This window comes from Saccopteryx bilineata, chromosome 2 (genome assembly GCF_036850765.1).
Source record: "Saccopteryx bilineata isolate mSacBil1 chromosome 2, mSacBil1_pri_phased_curated, whole genome shotgun sequence".
Classification (NCBI taxonomy): domain Eukaryota; kingdom Metazoa; phylum Chordata; class Mammalia; order Chiroptera; family Emballonuridae; genus Saccopteryx; species Saccopteryx bilineata.
In genome coordinates, this window is record NC_089491.1 from 302,870,466 (window position 1) to 302,897,705 (window position 27,240).

The following is a 27,240-nucleotide window of genomic DNA, read 5'->3' on the forward strand; positions in this document are numbered from 1 at the left end:
GTGAGATGAATGTAACTTTGATGTTTGTCTCATCCATGATGCTGGACAAGGGGAGAGATTCCAAATGGAGCTTCTGGTGCCAAAGTTTTACTGAGAGTGACTGTCACTGCAAAGCTCATAAGGAGACAGGAAGAGATCTAAAGAAATGGAATAAAGTATTCTTGGAATGGCGATCTTTTTCTTTAATTACCTAAAATTCTTCCCTGAGTTGTCGGAATAGTACATGCAATAATAAAAATGCAATTTAGATAATAGCCCTAATAAAAAGGTATATATGAACTTTCCCAGAGAAAGCTTCATCTATCAATAGTTTTCTTGTCTTCCTTTATTACCAATCTCTCAAGTTATGACAAGTTCCTATGATAAACTCAAGAGCCCTCATAGTTTCTTTTAAAGTTTGTACAGCTGCCTGACCTGTGGTGGTGCAGTGGATAAAGCGTCGACCTGGAATGCTGAGGTTGCCAGTTTGAAACCTGCACTTGCCTGGTCAAGGCACATATGGGAGTTGATGCTTCCTGCTCCTCCCCCCTTTCTCTCTCTCTCTCTCTCTCTCCCCTCTCTAAAATGAATAAATAAATACAAAAAAAATTAAAAAAAGAGTTACTTTAAAGTTTGTACAGCTTTATTAAGATACATTACATACAATAATTGAAAAATATTTAAAGTGTATAATTTGATGACTTTTGACATACATATGCACCATGAAGCCATCACCACAATCGACAACAAACATTTTCATCACAGTCTCTAGTATCCCCATGTTCCTCTTAATTCATCCATCTCTTTGCCTCCTTCTCTAGCTAACTTTTTACCTTCTCCCTCTTACTACAAATTAATTTGACTTTCTAGAATTTCAAGTTAACTGAACCATTCAGCTTGTGTTCTTTTTTTCTTCTGGTCTAGCTTTCACACAGCCTAAACATTTTGAGATTCATTCAGGTTGTTTTATATAAAAAAAATGTTTCTTTTTTTGCTGAGCTATCTTGAGTTGTACAAATATCTTAATTTACTTTATCCATTCAACTACTGAAGGACATTGAATTTCCAATTGTTGGCTATTACAACAAAGCCGCTAGAAAAATTCATGTTCAAGTCTTTGTATGGACATATGCTTTCATTTCTCTTGAGTAAATACCTCCAAGTAGAATGCTAGTCACATAATAATGTGCTTTTTAACATTTCCAGAGATGGTCAAATTGCTTTCCTAAGTGGATATACCATTTTATCAATGAGCAGTATATGATATTCCTGTTACTTCATCTTATTCCAAATACTTTGTGGGGTAGATTTTAAACATTTCAGCTATTCTAGCAGCTGTAAATTGTCATTGTAGTTTTTGTCTTGGATAACATAGTCCACTCTCAAATACTCCTAATCCAAACCTTCCATTCAAGGCAGGTTCATTTATTCTGTGCTACAAGCACAGGTTTGTTAACACATGAGCTGTCAACTGGGACTACACTGCTCCCCATTCTATATATTTTACTCTTTATTCCAGGATCTGCAAATGTTTTGTTTAAGCAACCATATCAGTTAAAAAAATCATGTACTGTCAAAATTTTTATATATTTAAATATTTAAATATATATCATATATAATAAACAGATTTTATGAAATAATACATTTGGTATATTGCATAATATATGTAATGTAATATGGCATATCATATAGTGTATTAATTTATAATATATAATATGGTATGTAATGTATATATTATATATTAAATAACTTAATATGATGCATTATAATATACAGTATTATATGTTATACATAAACTACTGGTATATATACAAACTACAATTTCATAGTATATAATTATATAGCTTAATAAAACTATTATATATTTACAGTTATATAATGTAGTTATATTATATAAAAACATAAATATAACCTATTATATGTTATAAATTATAACAAAATTTATGTATATAAACATTTCATATAACATAAATATAACATAACTATATGTTATATCATATATTATATGTATATTAAATTATTAAATTTAGGGTGAGGCAAAAGTAGATTTATAGTTATAAGCACATGAAACAGTTTATTCTTATACTATTATTTATTAATTGTTGTATTCTTTTCCATACAAACTACTGTAAACCTACTTTTGCCCAACTCTGTATATGTAAATATTTATATTTGATAGTTGTATATTTATAAATTATATGTATACTTATTTTATATATTACATGTAAATAGAAATTTAAAACTAGAATACAAATGAAATAAACATTATAAATGGTTTGCTAATTATAATTTAATATGATTATTAATTAATACCTAAGGGGACAAAAAAACAGTTACAATGAATTTCTCTGTTAATAATGGTGGGTATAAAGCTATATATCGACTAGTTTCTCGATACTTTCTACATATTTGTTTTTGTCAACTTTCAATCAGTTATGATGAGATAGACAGTTTTTCTTCCCCTTATATCTTAATGACAAAGAGTTTGTGTATGTGTCTGTGTGTCCATGTGTGTGTTTGTATATCTGTGTGTGTGGAAGTGCTTGTCAGGTATGCCATTATTTTTGTTTGCTTAAACTGACTTTATCACAATTATTTCACTCTGTGTTTCTTTTTATTTATTTTTTCTTAAGTAAGAAACAGGGAGGCAGAGAGACAAACTCCCGTATGTACCCTGACCGGGACACACTGGACAAGCCCTCTATGGGGCGATGCTCTGCCCACCTGGGGCTGTTGCTCTGTTACTCAGCAACTGAGCTATTAAACACCTGAGGCAAGGCCATAGAGCCATCCTCAGAACCAGGGCCAACTTGCTCCAACTAAATCATGGCTGTGGGAGGAGAAGAGAGAGATAAAGAGAGGTAAAGGAGAGGGGGAGGGGTGAAGAAGCAGATGGTTGCTTTTCCTGTTTTCCCTGACCGGGAATCGAACCCAGGACATCCATATGCCAGGCCAACACTCTACCACCAGTCAACTGGTCAGAACCCCACTCTGTGTTTCTATACAAGATAATTCTGAAGTTACTTGTCCAGTTGTGAAGGTTACATCAGATAAAACTAGGAAATAGAAACCATGCAACTTCTCATCTGAGGATATGTAAATTAAAATACGTCCCACAACACAGAAAGCAAAGTATCAATAGAACGCCCTTTCTTTCTACGTTGTATTTTTATACAGCAGAGGACAAAAGTGAGAGCTGATCTGGGGACCAGAAGAGGGCGACAGAGACTGCTCTATATTAAACATTATTCTAGTAATGCTTCATTAGTGTGCTAATTTTTATATAAATCAAATGTCCCTGTGAATCATCCTGTACAACTGTTTGTTTTTTTTAATTCACTCCTTAAGAGCCACTTAAGCCATGCTCCTTCCACTCAGCTTTCTCATCATTAGAGCTGAGATGTCTCTATTTCAGTCATCCTGTGCCCTTAGGTTCTATACACGGGGATTTCAAGTTACAAAACACCATCATATATGCTTTCTCATGTGCTTTTTGTAATAGCCAGCTAAGATAACAGGATGTTAATTATGTTCCTTTTATATTCATGGACACTGAAAGTTAGGGATATTAATTGACTTGCTGGATCCAAGACCCCCATTTGGTAAATAGCAGATGATGGAAAAACAAGAACCCTGGTCTCCTAGTGATAGAGATTTCATAAACCTCCCCCTGTCACACACACACACACACACACACACACACACACACACACCCTGGAGGCATCCACCATGGAGGCATTGCTCTCTCATACTTCTTTCCAACTCCAAAGTGCTATGACATTGTCAGCATTCCATCAGCATTTTCTTTACCTAAATTACTTTGTCAAGGAAATCACTAGTTAGTGTAGTTTAAGCTGTTCCGTATTAGAAGGTTATTGTGACAGCCTTAGTAAATTAGTTTTGCAGTTAACAGTGTCTGTGGTTGTTCTATAACAATAGCATAGGAGACACGGGCAAACTATAACAACATTTCCATAGGAAGGGAGCCAGACACACGCAGGATCCACAACAATTTTTAAGCACCCACAACAGAATGTTTAACCTACTTGGGAAGCTTCTCTACTGAAAATAAAACTTTAGGTTTTATCACATTTCCTCACCTAATAGGTTACTTTCTGATGTCTAAAGAGATAAGTCAATACCATCTTTTATGAAAGCTTGGTTTTTCTTTTTCCTTACTCTCTTAGAGAAGAGAGTGCCACCCCATAATGAATATAAAGAGTCTAGTAACAGTGAAGAGCAAACTCAGCTGCCAAAAAGAAGCTGGACAAAAATAGTCAAGATTGTCACTTCAGCTGAGATGTTGCCCATGAGAATAAGCAACTGAGAAGTCTTCTGGGAGAGCCCAAAATAAGAAGCTAGAGGTTCTCATTGAAGTTATTTACCTATTTGAAGTGAAAAGGAAGGAAAGGAGGTGTGGACTCAAAATTTCCATAATGGTTATAATAGGCTTTATTTTGCACTAAACACAGAACTAAAATAAGACTGTAGGTCAACATTTCTACAGCCCCTTCTACCTGAGGCTAGCTGTGCTGAGGGTTCTGGAGCTTCCTGAGCTCTTCTGACCTCAAGTGCGCTGCCTGGGCTATGTCTTAAAAGTAGGCTCTCAGTTAAGTTCCCTGTTCAAGATGGAGGTGGTGGTTTGATGTATGAGTGAGCTGAACATAACCTCCCAGGACTGCTTGTCCAAACACCCCCATGAACAAGGTGCAGAGATAACTGTTAGGGAACAGAAATTAAGCTACAGGCAATGTGTTAGACCCTTCGTATGCTTTGCCTTTTAGGTAGCAACACCCTGAGGTAGGGATATTAGTGTTTCCATTTCTCAGATGAGAAAACAGATGCAGGCAGGGGTGGTCATTTTCCTCACAGTTAAGAAGTTTCTAGGATTAGAACCCAGGCTGGTTGAATGTCCAGACATCGTTCTTGCACTAGGATAAGCGCCACACCTGACGCAGCCAGTCTTTGTTATTATATATAGAAAGGCAAAGAATTGCGTGCAGCACCACCATAGTATCTGCTTTCTCCTCTGCGCTGGGGACGACGTAAGACCTTGCATAAGGGAACTCTACCTTTAACCAGGGGCAAGGAGGATCTGGGTGCACAGAGGGGATCCCAGAGCCACCATGACCTCGCCCTCTCACAAGCTTAACCCACTGTAAATGAAACCCCAGGATCTGCGCGTCCAGCCGCATCCTCGCCAACTGGGGCCGACCCCCACGGCCGCCCGCGTCTCACCCCAGGCTGCCGGCAGCGCGAGCAGCACCAGAACCGCCAGGAGGGCTCCTCGGGAGCAGATGAGAAAAGGCGCTGGTGGCCAGAGAGGCTCCTGGCTCCTCGGAGAAGAGGCTCCCATCTTCCCCAAGCACCTCTAGTAACCCGATGCAATCTGGAAGAAAATCCACGTCAGGAAAAGCGCAGCTCAGAGAACAGAGACCATAGTGAAGGCTGTGCGCCCAGGGTCTGGGGAGCGCTGCTGCGTTCAGGGACAAAAAACCCCTTTTAACCACAGCTTCCTCTAATTGGACGAGGTCTTCTCTACTCGCAATTTGTCCTGTTTCTAGCCAGTTTGGCTCCCAGAGATCACCTTAGGGTCCAGTGCACAGAAACAAAATCTAGCAAAGCTTCAGCTCCTTGCCTGTTAGGCGTGCCTGGATGGGCAGTTCCAAAGGCGGTGGAATCTCCTCTCTCCTTACACTCCCACTTGACTTTTGCTGTTTGCAAGAATTTGCGTGGGTAGGTCAGCTCATGAAATGCCTGCTGTCTATGTTGAAGCGACAGTTGCAGACAACATGTACAGTGTACAAGGAAGATGAAGAACCGATTTCTTTATGTAAAATTGATATTCCAAGCCATTGACAGGTTTTTTGTTTTGTTTTTTTTAAGAGAGTGACTTAGTCAGATTTGAATTGTTTTTAATATAATTCTGTCTGTAGTAAGGAGACTGGATTGGAAATCAGGCAGCAGTGGATAGAGAGACCAGCCAGGACACTGTCATCGTCCAGGTTAGATTTGATGGTGGCCTTGACTGAGAATTAAAGGAACAATTAGAAAAGGTTTTGGAGATGGAATGAACAAAATTTGCTTGTGCATTGGATAGTAATTAATTACTTCCTTTCTTAAAGTTAGTAGTGAGAAAAATAAAATCAATGATTCATCCCAGTATTCTAAATAAACAATTTTAAATGGGATCAGAAAAGGTGAAGGGATTAGTGAAATTATATATACCTAACACATAGATACAGATAACAGGACAGCAAATCCCAGAAGGAAAGGGAGAGGGAGTTGGGGGGAGGGGGGTAAAGGGGATGTAATGGGGGACATGGGAGTGGGGGATAAAGATGTTATATTGAGTGGGACACTTGAATCCATGTTAACACAATAAATTAAAATTATTAAAAAATAAAAAAAAACTATCAAGATCATGGGGAAAAAAATCAAACTTTTTGCACAAGCACATGAATAAATCTTGGCCCTGTCATTTAAAATAAATATGGGAAACTTCCACTAAATGGCAAATCGCTTTTGCAAATCAATGGACAACTTTATACTGAAACAGTCAACTTAAAATCAGCTCAAAGACTAGAAATATATGCCATTATCATGGCTTTTCAGCATTTGCCATATTCCTCCTTTAATCTATATACAGACAGCAAATATATTTACTTATGGTTGTTTCCACTATAAAGACTGCTGTCTTAGGAACAACTGCTGATGAACTATTTCAGCAGTTCCTCCTTCTTCGAAGACTTGTATGTCAACATAGAGCTCCATGTTTTTTTATAGGACATACTCGAGCTCACTCCATGCTCCCTGGAGCTTTAGCACAAGGGAATGCCCTTGTTGATCAAGCTACCCAAAAGAAAATTATTTGGAGCAACCATGACAGATCGAGCAATTCAGTCTCATACTATTCATCACCAGAACGCTGCAGCCCTGTGTAAACAGTTTCAACTTTCTCGGGAAGCATAACGGCAGATTGGGAAATCCTGTCCAAGGGGTTCTATACTACAATCTGTCCCTTCATTTGGAGTTAACCCTCAAGGACTCCTACCAGGACAACTTTGGCAAATGGATGTTACTCATATACCTTCATTTGGCAAACAGTCCTATGTCCATGTTACAGTGGATACCTATTCTGGATTTATAGTAACCTCTGTCAGAATAGGAGAGGCTGCTAAGCATGTTATAGCTCATTGTCTGTATGCATTGTTCTATTATTGGATATCTTAAACTGGTTAACTGACAATGCTCCTGCATATGTAGCAAAAGCATTTACTGTATTTTGTCAAACCTTTCGAATTATGGGTATCTCTTACAATCATAAAAGTCAAAGTATTATTAAAGTGTACCCAGCAAATATTTTAAGGTCAATTAAAAAAAAATTAAAAAGGGGGAGTCATATCCTGGAACTCCTACGGGTCTACCATGTCATGCTTTTTACTTAAAAAATTTTAAATTTCTTTTGAATGCTGATGAACAGGAGACTCCAAATCTTCTCCTGCAAACTTCTACCTTTTTTATTTGATCCAACTAATAACACTGTTTTGTCTTTTTCCAAATAGCTCCAGATATACGGAAAAGGTTTATATAGGCAGATGGGGATCCTCAAACCCCTCAGCGAGATCTTCTGAGCATGGCTTTTAAGGTACCAAGAGGCAGAAAAAGCCCAATAGAGATCAGGTAAATTACCAGCTTTTAGGATATGTCCTTAAAGGCTCCAACACCCCAAAGAAGTCTCATAGGAATCCATCTGGGTCCTGCTTCAATAGTGAAAAGGAAGGTCATTGAGCTAAAGCCTGCCAGGCGTACATGCCTTTGCTGTGAGGAAAAAGGGACACTGGAAGGTAGTCTTCCCCCTCGCTCCTCTAAGGGAGGGTTCAGTCTCTTTCATCCCTGCTCCAGTCACCTATGACCTAACCTTGCCCAGAATGCTGGGGTTTGCCACTGAAGGTTGAAGGTGCCCAGGGCCATTGGCCCCATCTACGACACTGTGGACGAGCCTAGGGTATTTATTCCAAGAAGCAGGTAAACTGATCTCATTTGCACAAGGGCCACTTAAATATGTCTTGCCTGAATAGTCAGGTTTTTTATTCTTCCCTCAAAGATCCCTGTTGTGGGTGTTGATAGTCCTATTTTCTGCTGCTTTGTTCAATATATAGTGTTTCCTTTATTCCTCCTATCTCAATGCCCCACTCATATTTCAGGCTGGGACCTACTCCTAATTTAGAGCTCTCTCTCCCCCTTTTGCCAACTTCTATTGTGAATCTACCTTTGCCACCCAGCTTGGTGTATCTCAAGGTTCTCTTTACCAAGCCACAGTCACAGAGCTCCAGGGAAAAGCACCCTGGTCTCATCTCTCCAGGCAGAGAAGAACAGAAGCTCCACATCCACACATGCTGCAGATGGCTTTTCCAGAATCATTACCAGCTAGAAGCAGCGGACATTGGGACTTGGACGTGAGCTGCAAAGTATAGAATTGTGACAACAATTCCAGTGCCATGCGGACTTTTCCTGGATATGGACTTTTTCTGGACTCCTGCTCCTTGTTATAGCTCCTAATGGACTGAACTGGGGTTGGGTTGCATTCACAGGGATTTGGAATGGTGTTGGTGCCAACTTGGACTTGGTGAACATGTAAGGACACTACTCTTTTATGGATTCTTGTTGTATTTGCCAAGAGTTTGCTTAAAGGCTTTAATCACAGTAAAAAAAAATATATATATATATATATATGTGTGTGTGTGTGTGTGTGTGTGTGTGTGTGTGTGTGTGTATGACTGGATAAAGAAGATGTGGCACATATACACTATAGTATACTACTCAGCTATAAGAAATGATGACATCAGATCGTCTACAATAAAATGGTGGGATCTTGATAACATTACACAGAGTGAAATAAGTAAATCAGAGAAAACCAGGAACTGCATGATTCCATGCATTGGTGGGACATAAAAACGAGACTAAGAGATATGGACAAGAGTGTGGTGGTTATGGGGAGGGAGGGAAGCAGGGAGAGGGGGAGGAGGAGGGGGAAGGGCACAAAGAAAACTAGATAGAAGGTGACGAAGGACAATCTGACTTTGGGTGATGGGTATGCAACATAATTGAATGACAAGATAACCTGGACATGTTTTCTTTGAATATATGTACCCTGATTTATTGATGTCACCCCATTAAAATTAATAAAACTTTATGTATAAAAAATATATATGTATAAATAAATAAATAAATAAATAAATAAATAAATATGGGGCTGGGACATATTTGCAGCATGAGATTAAGAGTTCAAGGATGAGAGAAATGGGGATATGTGGTAGGCTGAATAATGGCTCCCCCATTATGTTCATGTTTTAATTGCTAGAATCTGTGAATATGTTACCTTATGTAATGACAGGTTTTGCAGATGTGATTAAATTGGGTATGATGAGATGAGGAGATTACCCTGGATTATCTGGGTGGGTAATGTAATCAAGCATCCTTGTTAGAGAAAGGCATTATTAGATCAGCGTGGGAGAAAGCAATGACTGAAGCAGAGAATGGAATGTTGCTGCCATACACTAAGGAATGACAGTCCCCTCCAGAAGCTGTAAAAGCAAGTCAGGAATTCTCTCCCGGAGTTTTCAGAAGGCACCAGTCCAGCTACCACCATTTTAGCCCTGTCAGACTCTTTTTGGGCTTTTGAACAGAATTGTAAAAGGATAAATGTGTGTTATTTTAACCTACAAGGTAACATGTGCCAGCAGCAACAGGAAACTAAATTGGGAGAGAGGGGGTTGTTGAATCAAGAAAAAGTGAAAAGGTTTTTAACTGAGAAAGCCTTGGGACAGGTGGAGTTAGTTGAAGTCCAAGGGATGTGGGAATGTTCTAGGAAAAAGTTGGGAATATAGGTAGTTTGTTGATTATGAAAATGAACTTCCAGAAAGGCCAACAAGAGACCTTTTAAAAAGGAAATATTTAACATGTTTGTGTACCATGGACCTCTTTGCCTGTTTGGTCAAGCCTATGGATCCCTTCTCAGAATTATTTTTAAATGCATAAAATAAAGTACATGGAATTACCAAGGAAACGAGTTCTAGCCATGAACCTCTAGAGGTCTTTAGCTTCTGAGACAAGAACTCCTGATTTCAAAACTAGTAAGAACAAAATTCAGTGATTTCAAAGCAAGAATTGAAACAAGTTGTGTGGAGAGTCAAAGAATTCCATACATTAAATGCATTAGAGAGAGGGTAGAAAGAGAGTTGAGAAGATAGTGTAGCAAATATCTAGGTAAATGTATTAGCTCTTTTCTCCTCTATGCATAGCTATGACTCATGATGGAGTAAAGACACTCAAGATGGAAATCTATTTTCTACTTAGCACAACTTCACAAATGGAGACCCACAGTCTAGCAAAGCTATATAACTCAGCTTGCATAGCCTTAGCTCACATAAAGATTCCAGGAAACTGTCTTACTTCATTTGTCCCTTCTACTCAAGTTTCAGCTCCAATCCTTGTTAGTTAAGAAAAAAGTGTCCTAAATGCCAGGTATATCTCTTGTTTTCCATTAATCTCTCTTCTAAGACTCCCTTGCAAGAAATTTGTTTTCTATTTGTTTCTATTAGTCTCTCTTCCAAGGCTCTCCTGCAAGAAATTTGTTTTCCATTAGTTTCCATTAGTCTCCCTTCCAAGAGTCTCCTGCAAGAAATATCTACCTTGATTATATCACTTATTGCACCTCTTTTTAAATACCTTTCTCTCAAGAATCTGTTATCCTTTTAAGTTATTCTCAACAGAGCAGTGGAAGAATCCAGATCCTTCTAGGCTGATGAAAAGAGAAAATGCAACTCCCCATCCTTACATCTCATACTATCGGAATACACCATTCATTACCACTTCTTTTGCACTAATCTCAAAGCATCTGAGTTTTCCTCTCATTGTTTGAAGGTTTTAGCTTCTAGTTCATAGCAATCTTTTCTACTCTTACTGCATTCATAATCCTCAATGATTCTAATAATAGTAATGCTATTTTTAACCTAGCCTTTCAGTCCCTTGATCTTCTCCACCAATGATCTTGTTCTTCGCTCTGGTCTGTCCCATAACGAGTACCTTGGGCTTATTAAGCAACAATTCCTCCAGAATTTTGACCATCTCACTGTTCAATCACCAGTCATGTTCTTCTTGTTTGCTCTAACCTCAACAATCTTTGTATTTTTCAGTACCTACAATGTATTGATCTCACCACCATCTTTCAGCCTCAAACCCCCTTCGTGTCTTCACTTTCAGCCTTACTAGGTTAAATTCCATGGTCCATCACTGTAATCACTATCTTGCATACAACCTCAACTACCTTGCCCTTCTCTTGCTTTATTACATGCTCTAGACCAGTGGTAGTCAACCTGGTCCCTATCGCCCACTAGTGGGCATTCCAGCTTTCATGGTGGTTGGTAGCAGAGCAACCAAAGTATAAATAAAAAGATAGATTTAACTATAGTAAGTTGTTTTATAAAGATTTATTCTGCCAAACTTAGCAAAAATACAACATAAAGTACTTGGTAAGTAATTATTATTATATGCTTTAACTTGTTGTATCTCTGCTTAATAAATTTTATAAAGTTACTTCCCTACTTTATAAATCACCATTACTGGGGAACTGGTGGGCGGTTAGAAAATTTTACTACTAACAGAGATACAAAAGTGGGCGGTAGGTATAAAAAGGTTGACTACCCCTGCTCTAGACAAACACTAATCTTGATTACAGTTAATTCTCCATAATTTTGCTCCTGTACCCAGGAAACTGTATGTGGCTGGAGAAAAACATGCATACACAATGACTAGTCTTACTTTAAAGATGGCTTATTTCAAATGGAGCATTGTAATGCTGCCAGGCTTTCCTACTGTATCTGCCTAGTCCATTTACTCTACCATTCTCATACATGACTATTTCCTATGTTTTATATTCAAATTAAATACAGATGTCTCCTACATCATTCTCAATCTCTGTTTATAGCTTTGCTTTTTTCTTCAGGGAACATAGAAGTAACCAAAAAAATTTTCACAAACTTCTCTATCATTTCATCCAAAGACACCTTTCTGGCCTATATACCTTCCTTATCTACTATTAGTATGGTTAGACTGTTCACACTGTTCTCTAAGCCTAACCTCTCCATCGTCACTAGTGCAGAAGAGTTCATTGTTCTCACTTGAACACATCACTCCAGGAATTCTACTGTCTCTTCAGCATCATTATTTTCCCCTTTCTAATGGATTTTATCATAAGCATGCAAATATGTCATTTCTTAAAACACAGAAGGCACAGTCCTTTGTTTTTTGTCTCCTGTCCCTTTTGCTTGGAACACTTTCTGACCAGAGATCTACCTCCCTCATCTTGAGTTCTTTTGTTCAAATGCAACCCAATCAATGAAGCCTTCATTGTCCACTATTAACAATAGCATATTCATTGAACTTCCTCTTTCACTGCTTTATATAATTTAAAAATTGTACTTATAATTTCTTACTTTATAATCTCTCCTCACTAGAAGAAAGGCTTCATGTTGATTGCCGTTTTATCACTGCTGTATTCCACGTCCTGAAGTATTGCTTGGCACACTAAGAGGTTTGCATAATTATTTGTTGAATAAATAAGTGAAATAATTGAGGTTGCTAAGGTCAGCCACTTTTTCAGAAAATGTGGTGGTAAAGAGAAGGGAAATAGCTTAAAAGAAAAGCATGAATGGATTGGAGAGGATTTGTTTTCAGATGGAGAGAATGATGGATATTGGCTGCTTTAAGTGGCCCTACTAGTTTATAATTGGCCCCTGATTATTTTTTCAAGAAACTCCCTCTTTCACTTAGTTCTGCATGGTTCACATAGACCATGGTTTCCCCACGGTGACACTACTGACATGTTGAATCAGCTAATTCTTTGTTGTGGGCAGGGCTGTCCTATGCAGTGTGGGATGTTTTGCAGCATCTCTGGCCTCTACCCACTAGATGCCAAACCAATCCTCTCCTCCAGCTGTAACAACCCAAAATGTCTGCAGACATTGCCAATATCCTCTGGAAGGACTTGATCACCCCACTGTAGAACCACTGAGGTAGATCAATCTTACCACAGCTCCAAGCATGGGCAGGAAGCTCAGGCTTGTCATCTTTATTTCACTGCCCTGGCTCTAGTAAGTCATTCAGTTGGGGACATGTGACCCTTTTTTGGACAAATCACAGCTAATAAAAGACTTTTGAAGAAGTTATTGGACAGGAGAAGCTCATTGTGCTGAAATGCTAAGCTGGAAAGGTGTGTGCATGGCATTATTGGCAAAAACTTTTCCAGTTCTTAGAGAGTGTAGACCACAGAATGAGGTCAGCAGGGAAAAGCAGAACTGGGGATTAAACAGATTCCTGAGGCTATGATTTGAATATTTAATTCCTGTACTGACTGAAGCCAGCTGCAGCCAATATCTTTTCTGTTGTATGATACAATGAAATCACTTTTGGTTTAAACCAGTGTGTGATGGATTTCTATCACTTGCAGATGAATGGGTATTAGCTAACCCAGGTTTTCACATGGAAAGGAGACAGCGGTGAAAGAGGCTGTATCTGATGCAAGCAGGCATCCCTAAACTACGGCCTGCGGGGCCCGCATGCAGCCCCCTGAGGCCATTTATCCGGTCCCCGCCACACTTCCGGAAGGGGCACCTTTTTCATTGGTGGTCAGTGAGAGGAGCACTGTATATGGCAGCCCTCCAACGGTCTGAGAGACAGTGAACTGGCCCCCTGTGTAAAAAGTTTGGGGACCTCTGCAACAATGTCTTGGGAAAAACAGAAGGTGTGGGAAAGAATGAAATAGTCTGTGGAAAGTGGTTGGTGGAAAACATGGGTAGATATACATAAGTTTGGAGGTGGAGGAAGAGGAAGTTGAGAATTACTATATGATATAATGATGGGTGGATATAGATAAGCTTGGAGTTGGAGAGAAAGTTGAGAATTACACTGTGATATTTTTATCATCAGCTAAGAGAAAGATGGACAAGAGAGATATTGGTGGAATAGAGTAGATGGCCCAAGGTACATGAACAGGTAATTTGGAGAAATGAAAATGTGAATAAATAAAAGAGGCTGAAAAACATCCCACTTCTGGGTGTATATCCAAAAGAATTGAAAGCAATGTCTTGAAGAGATATTTGCATAACTGTGGTCAAAGCATTATTATTCACAACAGCCATGAGGTGAAAACACACCAAATATTCATTGACAAATTAATGGATAAACAAAATGTTGTGTAATGATGCAGTGAAATATTGATCCTGAAAAAATAGAAAATTCTGACACATTACAACAGGGATAAACCTTGAGAACACTATGCTAAGTGAAATAAACCTGTCACAAAAGACAAATACTGTATAGTTCCACTTACAGGAAGTGCCTCACACAGTAAAATTCATAGAAAGAGAAATGACAGTGATGGTTTCCAGGGACTAGAGGGAAAGAGAATGTGGCATCACAGTTTAATAGGAATAGCATTTAATTTTTATAGCATTGAAAAGTTCTGGAGATTTGTTGCACAATGATGTAAATATACCTAACACTTCTGAATTGAACATTTAAAAAGTTTCAGATGGAAAATTTTATGTTATATGCTTTTTACCACAATTAAAAAAATGATGCCAGGGAGAGGAGATTTTTGGTAGCCAGTAAGCAAGATTTAATTGACTTGATAGTTCTAATACTGTAACACAGAAAATTGATAGCTGAATTTGGAGTGTGGTCAGAGAGGAAGAGTGTGATGATGGTCTGGGAAAAGGTGCTGGCTGGACAAATACATATAAAAGAAAGTCTTGAGGATGAAGAATTGAATTTGTGGGTTAAAATTTTGGCCCAAAAGACAAGGTAGTAGGATCTGGAATGCATAGAAGTTAAACCACACACTCTAAAAACCCTGACTGTGTCTGTATTCAAGTTTATTGAATCAAGGAAAAAAAATCATATAAAGCAAGTGTTTTTTAAAGATAAAATTTATTTGAATAACTAAAGTACAAACTATTAAGTGACATTTTTGCAAGTAAATAGAACTTCTGAGAAAACTGCCAAGGAAACATCTAAAGCTTCAATGGTTCACAAAAAATTTATAATTAAAACTTCATTCCCATAACTTAAAAAAAAATGTGTAAATTAGAATTACTGAGTGAATATGGAAAGGCAAAAAATAAACCAATAAACAACAGACTTTGCCAAAAAAAGAAAATAATAACCAAAGGCAATATATTGTGAGAAAAACTCAAACCAAGTGGAAATGAAAGTGAAATGTTTAACTGTATCTGATGATTCTACTACTGAAATAAAATCAGATCTCCCCTCACAAAGGTATGCTTCCTACTCTGCTTAAATAATTAAAACCACTCTATAACTAACAGAATATGGCAACCACAAGTATGCTGATTACAAAAAAAATGAGTCTACATATAAGGATAGTTTATTTTAGTGTCTTCCTTAAAAAGGTGACACTTTCAGAGACATAGCCTGGCTCCAGGCACATTACAGATAAGGCTTTGAAATGTCCTTGAAGGGCATGTGGCAGTGAAACTGGGCTCCCATCTTTGTCACCAAGCAAACTTTCTTTGTTCTGCTTCAGAATAAATGCAAATAGGGAGTTAGTGCCATCATCTTACTGATGTTAAGCCCATACAACTAGACTTGCTGATATTCAAATGGCTTTTTTCCAACCCAGTTTAGTTGGATTCCAAGCAAGAGGACACACTGGAATAGATTGTTTCTGTTTAGGAGGCAGCATGAACGGCATAGGCACAAATCAAAGTTTAAATAATGTTAACATTCTCGGTCTATACCAATTATAAGTGCTATACCCAATAAGTCATCAAGTCTTTTAGAAGATTTTCTACTAGGAGATCCTTCTTCAGATAATATGATGGCAGATAATACGAGCAAATAGCAATTAAATTTTATATTGATAAATGTGAATAAAAGTGAGGGAGAGACTGAAGCAATAGTCTCATTCTCATTCATTCAGATACTCATTTAACAAACATTTATGTAATAGCTTTACCATGGAACCCCACAGCTTTCAATTCAGAGATCACTCTGGCAATGCCTGACCCTGACCCCTTCAACCCTTTTCTTCTGACTCATCAGCAGCAGGTAAGCTTTTCTTATTCCACTGCCAGAGAAGGTTCTCTGTGTGTGACTTATGGTATGTATTCTTACAGTGATATGTATGTCTCTTTTTTATTTTACTATAAATGTTCCAAGAGGTCAAAGGTGGTACCTTTATTTCATAGATTATATAAAAGAAAGCAGTTTTAAGTCATATTTAGACCTTTTCTCTTTGCTAGCCTCTTTCTCACCCTTAATGATCTTATTTGATCTTCATATTATGTATGCCCACACATGGACAAAGCCTAAATTTGTATCTCTTAAGCCTGGACATATTTTGTAAACCCAGCTGCCTTCTTAAGACTTCTACTTGGATGTCTGTTTGATACTTCACCCTTAACATCTCCAAAGTGGAACTCCTCAATCCTGCTTTCACATTCTTAGGCATCTTAATTAATGACAATTCTACCCTTCCAATTTCTCAGGCCAAAATATGCTGACATTGTCATTGACTCCTCTCTTTCTCTCATATTCTAATACAAACTACCCTAAAAGTGTAAGCAGAACCTGACCTCTTCTCACCAGCTTGGTGGTATCTCCTCAAGCTTCTTGCCTGGATTACTGTGATAGAGTCCTCACATATTCTCCATCCTCTGACCTTGGCTTTCTATACCTTGGCTTTCTATACTCTGAACTTGAAACCACAGTGAAACTGACCATTTACTTTTCCACTTAACCCTTCCAATGGTTCTCATCTCAGAATAAACACGAAGTTCCTTCAGTGACCTGGCATACTCTATCTATGTGATCACTCATCCTCACCCTCCTTCCCTTACCTCTCTGATTTCATCTCTACCACTTTCTCCCTCAGCCAGTCAGTACTGAGCTACATGGCCACAGCATGCACACACCTTCTGGTCTTTGCATTTGCTGATCTTTCTTTCTGGAATGTTCTTCTCCCACATGGCTGGCTCCTTACTTTACCCTAGTCTTGGATCAGATGCTATTTTCTCAGTGAGGACTTCCTTTCCAACTATCCTATCCTCTCTATCCCCTTTTCCTGCTTTATTTCTTTTCACAATACTTATCATCTTTTTATTTATAGTTTTCTTAATCTTTTGCTATTTATTCAAATGTGTGTTGAATGAATAAATGAATTAATAACAAAATATTAATTGGCAATATGTTTAATTAAGTTAACAATTTTATGCAAGATTATTTAAAAATTGTGCAATATAACCATATATATTTAGCATTACACTTATTGATAAAGAGAATTTGAAGGACTTGACATAGAAATTAATAAAAATACTTCAATTTCATGAAATATCAGTTTGTCTTCCGATTAGCTTGCTGGGTTGTATGGATCAATCATATATACTTCTCGTGTTTCTAAGTGAAGATCTTCTGTTTTGGGGCTTTTATTTGTATAATAATGGCTAAATGGAAGAAGGAAGAAAAAAGTAAAATTTTTATTCAGGGTCATAATTTGTATAAAGATGTAACAGTTGTTTGTTTCCATAATTCTCAACAAATACTAAGTAATTTTTATGAATGATTCCATTTTTATTGTCCTAAGAAGACTATAAATAATCACTAAAATCTCCACTTTTTGGAAAGGCTCATAAAAACAAATAACTTGCAAGGCTGCTAAGCGTCCAATTCAAAAGTTGACACTGTGAAGCATTTCCTCAGATCCAAGACTCTTTGTGACTAATAACTATGACCTCCATTTTGAAAGAAAAAAACCCAAAGCCTTTTTTAAAGATATGATCATAAATTCACCTTTATGAAATATAATCTTCCAATCTAGTTTAAAAGGGAATTTTTATATTTGAGGTTTAATTCAAAATCTTTACATGGTTATACAGCACTGAAAGCTTTCAATGGTTTTTAAGAGAGTATTTAATTTTCCTCATAGAAAGCGCATAATTTCACCATGCCTCTAAAACCACTTTGCTGAAATTAGCAAAGGTTAACAAAATGTGATTATTGTACCATGTGGAACTCTGAAGTAAAAAGTTACTGGGGAAGAAAGATTACTTCTAAGGTTACTTACAACATGTCTCCCACTACCATATTTAAGAGGTCAGCTTATAAGAAGAGCCATTAATAATATTATAAAATGGTAAATTAAATCAATATTTAGATTTTATTAAAATATCTTAGATGCCTAGAAAAAAAGAGCATAGCTTTTTCTTCAAATGTTTAGATGGGTTTTATGAATATTAATTTTTATAAGACATCCATTTTTAAGTGATCATTCATCTCACTTAAAGAAGTATTTAAGGCAGCTCTATATCAACTATCAAAAAGTAAACTGAATTTGGTTAGAAAATGGAAATAAAACAAGAGGGTGATGCTTAGGAATTTATTTTAACATGTATGTTTGGTTCATATCAATTCAGGCACTTAAATAATAGTATGATGTAATCATGTTGATACTCTTAATAACAATCAGACTGGAACATTATGAATTATTTGAGCTGGTAGACATTTCCAAAGGTTGCAGATTCTCCTACACGTGCCATGTCCTGATAGCCAACTTAGGAAGGAGCATGAAGGAAAGAGATAGAGACCACATTTTCTATTTATTTATATTTGTAATTACTTTTGGTTAAAATTATCTTCTAACTTCCTGCAAGGAAAGCCATGCAAATGACATCCCTATTTTTTGTCCTTGAGACCTTCTTCTCCCTTGAATTCTGTGGAACTACTGCCTCTTAGCTTTCCTGCTGCCTTTTGACTGTTCCTTCCCCTGCCTTTCTGTCTTTCTGTGACCATTTCTCATCCCTAATTTTATCTTTTATGTTTTTTTGCCAAAGACTAAACTATAATTTAAATGTCACCTCTCTGAGTCCAGGCCTCTCTCTTGAGTCCCACATCACAGGTGCCACAAAGTAGCATAGTCAGAACTGAACTCATTCTCTCCCACCAGGAACCTGCCCCTCTCCTCTTTTAGTGAAACACAAGGACCACCCAGGGACCCTTACTCGGCTCTTTCTCTGTGTCCCCTTCTCCCTACTCTCAACAGGACACTCAGCCCTGGAAATCCTATATTCTTAATAGTGAAGACATCTCTTGCCTCTGTTCCAGCCTCTTGACCCCTGCCACAGCTGTGTTGGCTGATGGCCCAATCCTGCTCCCTTGTAACAATGCAAATCTGAACATCTACTTTGCTTGTTTAAGCTCCTATAGGATAAATCCCAAGTCCTTGTTATGGCCTAAAGGCTATAAAATGGTCTAGCTCCTGACAATCTTTCTAGATGTCCCAAATGTATATTAAATGAAACATTAGTTCCAAGGAATGTTAAAAGCACTACGTGAGATTAAAAGAATTGTGCAGTCAAATTAGTTTGAGAAACTCTGGTTAAAAACGATTTTTTAAAAAACAGGCTTCTTTTGTCTAGGACATGAAATATTCTCATGGTGAATGTGAATCTCCATGAGAAAAATATAGTATGCAGTATTTTCTAATCTTATTTGGTAATAGAAAGCTGCTTCACCTGAAGTCATTCACAACACCAGGGTTCTATAGCACATCTTCTAGTAGACACTACAGTCTAAGGTACATCCCAACTGTAGACCCTTGCCAGATTCGCTGTATTCAGACCCTCTCAGGTTTAGAACAAACTACTCGGGTTCACAGATGTCATCATTGTGGTTTCAATGTAGTCCTTTCATGTCTAATGCTTTGATTTAACATAACTGTGAACAATGTAATCAGATGGTACTGGTGGCATGCTATATAAAGGATCCAGGTGACTTGGTATTTTAAAAAATTTTGCTGGAGTTTGTGAGTGACATGTTTGGGGTGACACGAGAATCTTAGACTTCTTAAGACTTCACCTGAATATCTTCCCTAACAGTATTATGTATAGAGACATAAGAACTTATGTACACCGAATACTGCCAGCCTGACACATGATGGTGTCATTTTGTAATAATGTATCTGTTACACAAGTCCAAATATTCTGTAATTTCTGTGATATTTCTGTGTCAGAGGGGACACTTATGCCATTGCCTCCACCTTAACTTATGTCATCTTTACCTCCAAACATATTCAAACACACTATTTTCCAGTCACATCAAATTGCTTATGTAGTTCTCACAATATAGGTAGAATGACAAGCCTCTGGGTCAAACTGTTCCATTTTCCCAGAATAACTGCCCCCCCCACATACATTCTTTTAAATGTCATCTAAAATATCTTCTTCAATGTCGAACTATTTCTGATTAAAATTTCAAATACTGACCATTTGTTTTGTGTCCTCACCAAATACCACGTGAAACACTGTAGCAACATTATAGATTCAAATGTACAAAAAATCAATAACTTAAAAATAAAATGGAAAAGTTTGTCTATTTTCTGGATAATAACACATAATAATATAGTAAAACATAGAATCCTAACAATGTACTTAAGTAGTCATGAATACAAGAAAAGAGCGAAAGATTATTTAAACAGAATAAAGGCCTAGTATGTTTCTGAATGGGAAGACATTTCAGAAGAGACACCAATTTTTCACCCCCATAATAAATTTCTGACAAATTAATCTATAGACCTAAATGCAATCACAGTACATCGGTTTTCAGAAAATGACAAATGATCTAAAAATCACCTGAAAGAACAAACAGAAGTGAATAGAAGGAAAAAATTCTCCCCCCAAATTATAGAGATTCCTTCTTAATCCAACAGTATAATAGTAGAAAGACATACTTATTAAACACAAAGTGGTTTTGATAAATTGATAGGTCAATAAAGCAGAAAAAGATGTCCAGAAACACAAAATATCCACATATATTAATAATTTGATATTTGATTAAATTAGGAAAAATTTCAGAAAGTCATTTGGCAATTTTATTAAGGATGTTAAACATCCTACCTTTATCCCTAGTAATTCTAGCAATCTATGTTCTGGAAATAAGCACTTGTACATGTGAAGAGGTTTATTAAAAGGCATTCCTTATATCTTTATTTATTATCAAGAGAAATGTGGAAGCAGCCTAAAATTTCCACAATACAGAAATAAATATAATAGAACAATATACTATTATGTAATTAAAAAGAAAGCATGATTTAAACACACAAAAATATGTACATGTGCAAAATGAAAAATAATAAGGCAGGAGACAATAATGCCAAATTTTCAGTTTAAAAAATGAAAAGAAAAAAAGAATATAAGAATAAGTTTATACAGGACTATACCAAAATCTCTGCAGATGTTACTACTAGGATGTTTTTTCTCTTTTCTAGAATTTTTATAATATGTCATCTGAATATACATCATTTAAATAAGTGCTCAATATCTTTTTAAGACCTTACAGTTGGGCTTCCTGTAGATGGCCTAAAATACCATATTCCAGCTCTCACATTTTCATATTCCTTTCATGTGACTGTGCTTCTTTGTTTAGTTTCAGGCAAGAAGCTGAAACCTTCAGTGAATAATGGTCATGCATGCATTGACTTACCGTTCTCTGTGTTTTAATAGCAGGAGTAAGGTGACACCAATCAAAAAGATAAGAACTAAGACACCTACAGAAAGACCTAGAAAACAAAAGAGCAAGTTTCACAGGCCAGAAAACGTGACCTACATCGTTTTGAAGTGATTGTGGGGCCTGTTCCTCGTGGGGGAGAATATGGTAGGTTACTGTCATACTTTTCCTTTCTGAGCCATATAAATATAGAATTCCTAAATAATTATACTTGAGCCTCAGGTTTTTCTGGCTCAACCGAGTTCACGCCAAGCATTTGACTACCAGGTTAAGTTCTGTAGGACTTCTCTGTTCTTTCTAGTTTTATTAGTAATATCCTAGTCATTGGTGTAGAATTAGGAGCACATCAGGATCCCATGACTTTGTATAACAATATTTAACTTTCATTTGTGAAATATGTTTTTCTACTGTAGAATAAGTCAGCCTATTCTTATACTGCCAAATCACGTCAAAGACCAAGAGTAATGTAAACTAAACTTTCAGTGTAGAATCTGCAAATAGCTCATTGTTCAAATTATGTATTCAACTCTATCTAAAAGTGACAGTTTGTAATGTAAAGGGCACATAAAAAGTTCCTTAAAACACCAAAAATGATAATTTCTTATGAGTGAAAGAGAAAAAGATTAGTAACACTCAGGCAAGATATAAAACCTCCAATTTTATATAAATGTTTATAAAATATTATTAAAATATTTTTAAGTATTTAAAAAGAACTTACCACCAAAAAGAGGAGCAAGTGAGCCTAAGGAGAATCCAAAATCATAAACATATTAGTCCAGTTGCATAATTCAGTATAGTCCAAAGTCCCATGGCAGTGCCCTGGGAGCTAGCACTGTCTCTAAGTTAACACTCCTGTCTCTCCAAGTCTACTTAAAAAGATGGATTGGAACCTAATTCTATCCACCCTTACTTAATTATATATATAACAACTCATTGGGCTTAAATTTTTTTTTCACTTTAATGTAGTAAGTTCGGGTAGTTCACCAACTAAAAAACTAATATAATCAGTATGATCAGAAATTTCTCAGGTTCGAATGCAAATAACTGTTACAATGGGTTGTTTAAGATATTTTTTGAGGTCCCTGTCAAACTGGTAAGCATTTATAAATTAAGATTCAGCAATAAGGGAAGGCTCAGCAGCAACTCCTTACAAAATGTAAGGTGGTTAGTTTTGTACCTTTTAAGCTAGTGTTCCTCTACTTTCTTTCTTTACTTCCCTCATCCTTGGGAAGTGTTGATTTTTCTAGAATAGATAATCACTTCAAATATATCTATTACTATACCACTGGTTATATGCTATGTCAATTTAAAACCCAGGAATCCTTAACCCTGAGCGATACCCATCACTCTCTTCTCTCCAGTGAGACAAGAACCAGCAAAGCCCTTACACTTACCTTGTGATTTGCAAACAGCCAGGGGAGGGTTCCACTGGTGATCCTCCTGGCACTGGCTCTGGGGACTGCCTTCCAGGGTATATCCATCTTCACACTCCAAATTAACAACTGCTCCATACTGATAATTTTTCCCAGACTCCAGCCCCTTCTGGATTCCATTCAGATACTCTGGGGAGCTACAGTTTATCTCTGAAATCATAGGAATCGAATTCACCAATGAAGTAGATACTGCTTTTAATGAAAAGGTTTATGAAACCAAATTAGTTCATTCTCAGTAAAAGTAGCCTCATTGAAATACCAAAATAAAAACCTAGGAAGAGTCAATGTCCATCTCAATAACCTCCAGGTAATTTAAGACAGATTATTTTCTTTCTTTGTGCTTTAGTTTTTAAATGGATAGATTGTTCATTTTAATGGCATGCTAGAGAAATTGTGAGGCCTAAATGGGTAAGAAATGTGAATTAACTGTTTGATCAGCATCGACTTTTACTCTCCAGTTCTTCATATACTAGCATGCTTCCTCCTTTCTTCTTTCTTTTCTTCAGTATAGGAGTCAATACAGTGTGATTCTGGTTTTAAATACTGACTTTGCAACTTTCAAATGTGTGGCCTGGGAAAATTTACAAATCTCTTCATCCTACTGAGACTTCCTCATAATATAGAAATAATAATGGCACCAACTTCTTATGGTTCTTATAAAGAGTGAATGAATAATGCTGTGATGAACATGGGGGTGCATATGTCTTTGTCCTTATGTACCACTGTTTTTGACTTTTTTTTGGGGGGTGAAGGAGAAAGAGACAAATATACAAAATATACAGTGATGGAAATGATTTGACTTTGGGTGATAGGTATATAGCATAGTTAGCAGTTCAAATGCTATAGAAATGTTTACCTGAAACCTATGTACTCTTATTGATCAATGTCACCCCATTAAATTTAATTTTCTAAATAAAAATTTTTAAAGAAGACAATGCAAGCATAATGCTATGCACTGTATCAGATATACAGCAGAAAGTTCTCAACAAATATTACATATTAACTCACTTATCATATTCCATATGGCTATTAAAAATGACACTCTGAAACTTTTATAAAAATATATCCATAATCAGAAGAAATACACTGAAAAAAACCAATGTGCTTTTTCATTAGCATTTTGTGATACACATACTTATTATAACTGTAATCACAGCGTAATTTCAATTTACACTTTGGTTGTTTAATTTATGTAAGCATTTCAATTTTCTATATTTCAATGTCTACATAAATGATCATTCATCAGATAGACTACACCTTAAGTCACTTTTCTTATTTTTGGTATTTAGATTAATTAATCTATTAATGAAGACATTTATTTGGCAATTTTAAGTTTGAAAGTAACTAAATGAACATATCTGTTTGGGGCAAATTTGATTTAAAATAAAAAAAAATAGATAACGCACCTTTACAGTATGGTTCAGGTTGGCTCCAGGTTCCCTCATGTGTGCAGTGAAGGAGTGCGTCTCCCACCAGCAGGTAGCCTTGGTCACAGCTGTACAGGATTGACGTTCCAGGAGAAAATCGAGCTATATCGCCACCAGTGTGATTCCCATTGGGGATCTTCAATGGAGTTTGACATCCTACAAAAGCTTAAATACCGATAAAAAATGATCTTTAATTTACCACCGAGGAACACATAGCCAACACTATCTGCAGGTGATAGCCATACAGAAGGGAGGCAGGCAACAAGCCAACAAATTAGAACCTGGTAACATCCATATCAGCTAAACCAAGCAGCACTGGACAGAGATTTGCACTGCCCACATATGTTGTGTATGATTTGAAGAAAAATGTCAAAAGTAAGATAATGAAACATCAGTGGTTGCAACCCATGATTATAATCTCTTAGCCCAAAGTATTCTTCCTTTTTTTTTTTTTTTTTTTTGTATTTTTCCGAAGCCAGAAATGGGGAGGCCGACAGACAGACTCCTGCATGCGCCAGACCGGGATCCATCCGGCACACCCACCAGGGGGTGATGCTCTGCCCCTCCGGGGCATCTCTCTGTTGCTACCAGAGCAATTCTAGCACCTGATGCAGAGGCCACAGAGCCATTCTCAGCGCCCCGGCCAACTTTGCTCCAATGGAGCCTTGGCTGCGGGAGGGGAGGAGAGAGAGAGAGAGAGAGAGAGAGGAAGGAGAGAGGGAGGGGTGGAGAAACAGATGGGCACTTCTCCTGTGTGCCCTGGCCGGGAATCGAAGCCGGGACTCCTGCATGTCAGGCCGACACTCTACCACTGAGCCAACCAGCCAGGGCCTTCCTTTTCCCTTTAAATAGTAGAAAGGCTATAGTCTAAGGGTCACACACTTAAATGTTCGCAGTAGCGAGGAAGTGGATCCACCACATATAGCAAAGGAGAGAAACCTGCCCTTCTGAAAATGACAGCCAAAGCCCAATTCAAGCAACTGCTGCCATGCAGGAACTCAAAGAGAGCCCTCACAGAAGCACAGGTTCAATAGTTATTTTGGGCTGTGGACATGGGTTTCACTTAAAATGAGACTATTGTATTGGCCAAAAAGAACAGTTCTGGCTTGAATTAAGTTCTTGGGACAGTAATTGCCAGCCTCTGTTGTAGAGATCCACCCAGTCACTAACATGAATGAAACTAAAAAATGATTAACATTACAAGAAAGACAATTCAATAGGTCTGAAGGCCAGGTTCACCCCTCAGAACACCCACAGTCTCTTTCTGGCTGGTATTACATATCAGGTTATCAAGTGATATAACTGGCAACATTTGCTCCCAAGTAAGGTAGGTGCATTTTTATTATTCTAATTTAATGAAAATAATAATATTTGTAGACATCATCAATTTAGAAGTTAACCATTAGCCTTTCATGTACTTTTGCTCAACCATATAGAAAGGAAAATGCGGGAAAAGAATCCTGTGAGAAGATAAAGCAGGTATCATGTAAAACAATATAGTTGCCTGGGCTTAGGCCGATGGCAAGTGCATATTCAAAAAGACTTTTCTTTATTCTGAGCAAAATCTTTTAGTTAATTTCTGAAAATAACTTACCCATTTTGATACAAGTTGGTACACCCGGCACCCATTTGTTATTAGTATGACACTTAATCAAGTCACTGCCATTCATTATGAAGCCAGGGTTGCAGGCAACATGTACAACATCATTGTGGAAATACGATGAACGGGTTTTATTTAGCTTGTATCCATGTCTGACTTCTGGGTTAGGGCAGTGGGTCACAGGAAGAGGTTTTAAGCACTGTGGGGGAGGTCCACTCCATGATCCATGTCCTTTGGAGTCACTTATGCATCGTATATTTTTCTCTCCCCGAAGAGAGAATCCTTGGTCACATTCATAAGAGATTTCAGTTCCATAAAGAAACTGTTTTGCCATCACACCCGTGTGCCTGCCATTGTTTATCATTGGTAGAGGTTGGCAGTAAATAGCTGTAGAAGAGATTTAGGAAATTCTACTTCAGCTTTTATACCAACATGGACAATCCTCATTCAGATACAAATAAAACTATGCCATAACAGTAAAATTATTTAAATTACCAACTGTCTTATGTTTTCTTTAAAACAGTTATACTAATATTTCTGATTGTTTGAGTAATACATAATCATTCAAAATGTAAAAATACAGTAAATAAGAAAGGAATACAACTATATGCCATAAACTAAAAGTATAAACTATATATACAGTATATATTAATCTTTAGCCTTAGCAGATGTATGGGAAATATTCAGTTCCTATTTGACAACTTTGATTCCCAAATGACAGTGCTGACAAACAGTGAAAGATATTTCTAATCTTAGGTACACTGAGCTAGTACAAATAGACTATTGAGGTAGTTTTAGATTTGTTCCTGAGTGGCCTTCCTCCTCTAAACCCCTACAACCTAACTGATAACTTTAATTTTTATCCTACCTTTACAGAGTGGAATCTTTTGGAACCAAACCCCATTCTCAGAATCTTCACACTCGCGATAAGTGTGCCCACTCAGCTCGTACCTAGAAAGAGATTATAACACATTTCTTCTAACTAATATCATACCTCTGAAAACTAGCCTCCTCACGCCACAAATTCAGGAGAACACTTAAGTACTTCAGTAGAGAAGAATTAAAACCCTTGACCTCCACATATAACAGCTACTTTAGATTCACAGTTGATTACAGCAAAACTATTTCCATGTCAAGAAAGAACTAAAATGTCAGAGATGCTACTTCAACTTTGGAATCTCATATTCTCAGTAAGTGTGGCAATGAAGAACCTCTAAAG

The 27,240-nt window shown here is 37.2% G+C and overlaps 1 protein-coding gene across 1 annotated transcript in view; it reads right to left on the reverse strand.

Moving 5' to 3' along the window:
- Window positions 1-27,240, reverse strand: part of CR1 (complement C3b/C4b receptor 1 (Knops blood group)) — a 166,865-nt gene that overhangs the window by 115,140 nt on the left and 24,485 nt on the right. The window contains exons 20-27 of the mRNA XM_066254496.1: window positions 26,890-26,972; window positions 26,016-26,408; window positions 24,401-24,586; window positions 22,956-23,144; window positions 22,280-22,303; window positions 21,538-21,613; window positions 17,420-17,504; window positions 5,218-5,350 (exon numbers count right to left, since the gene is read on the reverse strand). Coding sequence (XP_066110593.1) covers window positions 5,218-5,350; window positions 17,420-17,504; window positions 21,538-21,613; window positions 22,280-22,303; window positions 22,956-23,144; window positions 24,401-24,586; window positions 26,016-26,408; window positions 26,890-26,972 — 1,169 coding nt within the window. The remainder of the gene's footprint in view (window positions 1-5,217; window positions 5,351-17,419; window positions 17,505-21,537; window positions 21,614-22,279; window positions 22,304-22,955; window positions 23,145-24,400; window positions 24,587-26,015; window positions 26,409-26,889; window positions 26,973-27,240) is intronic.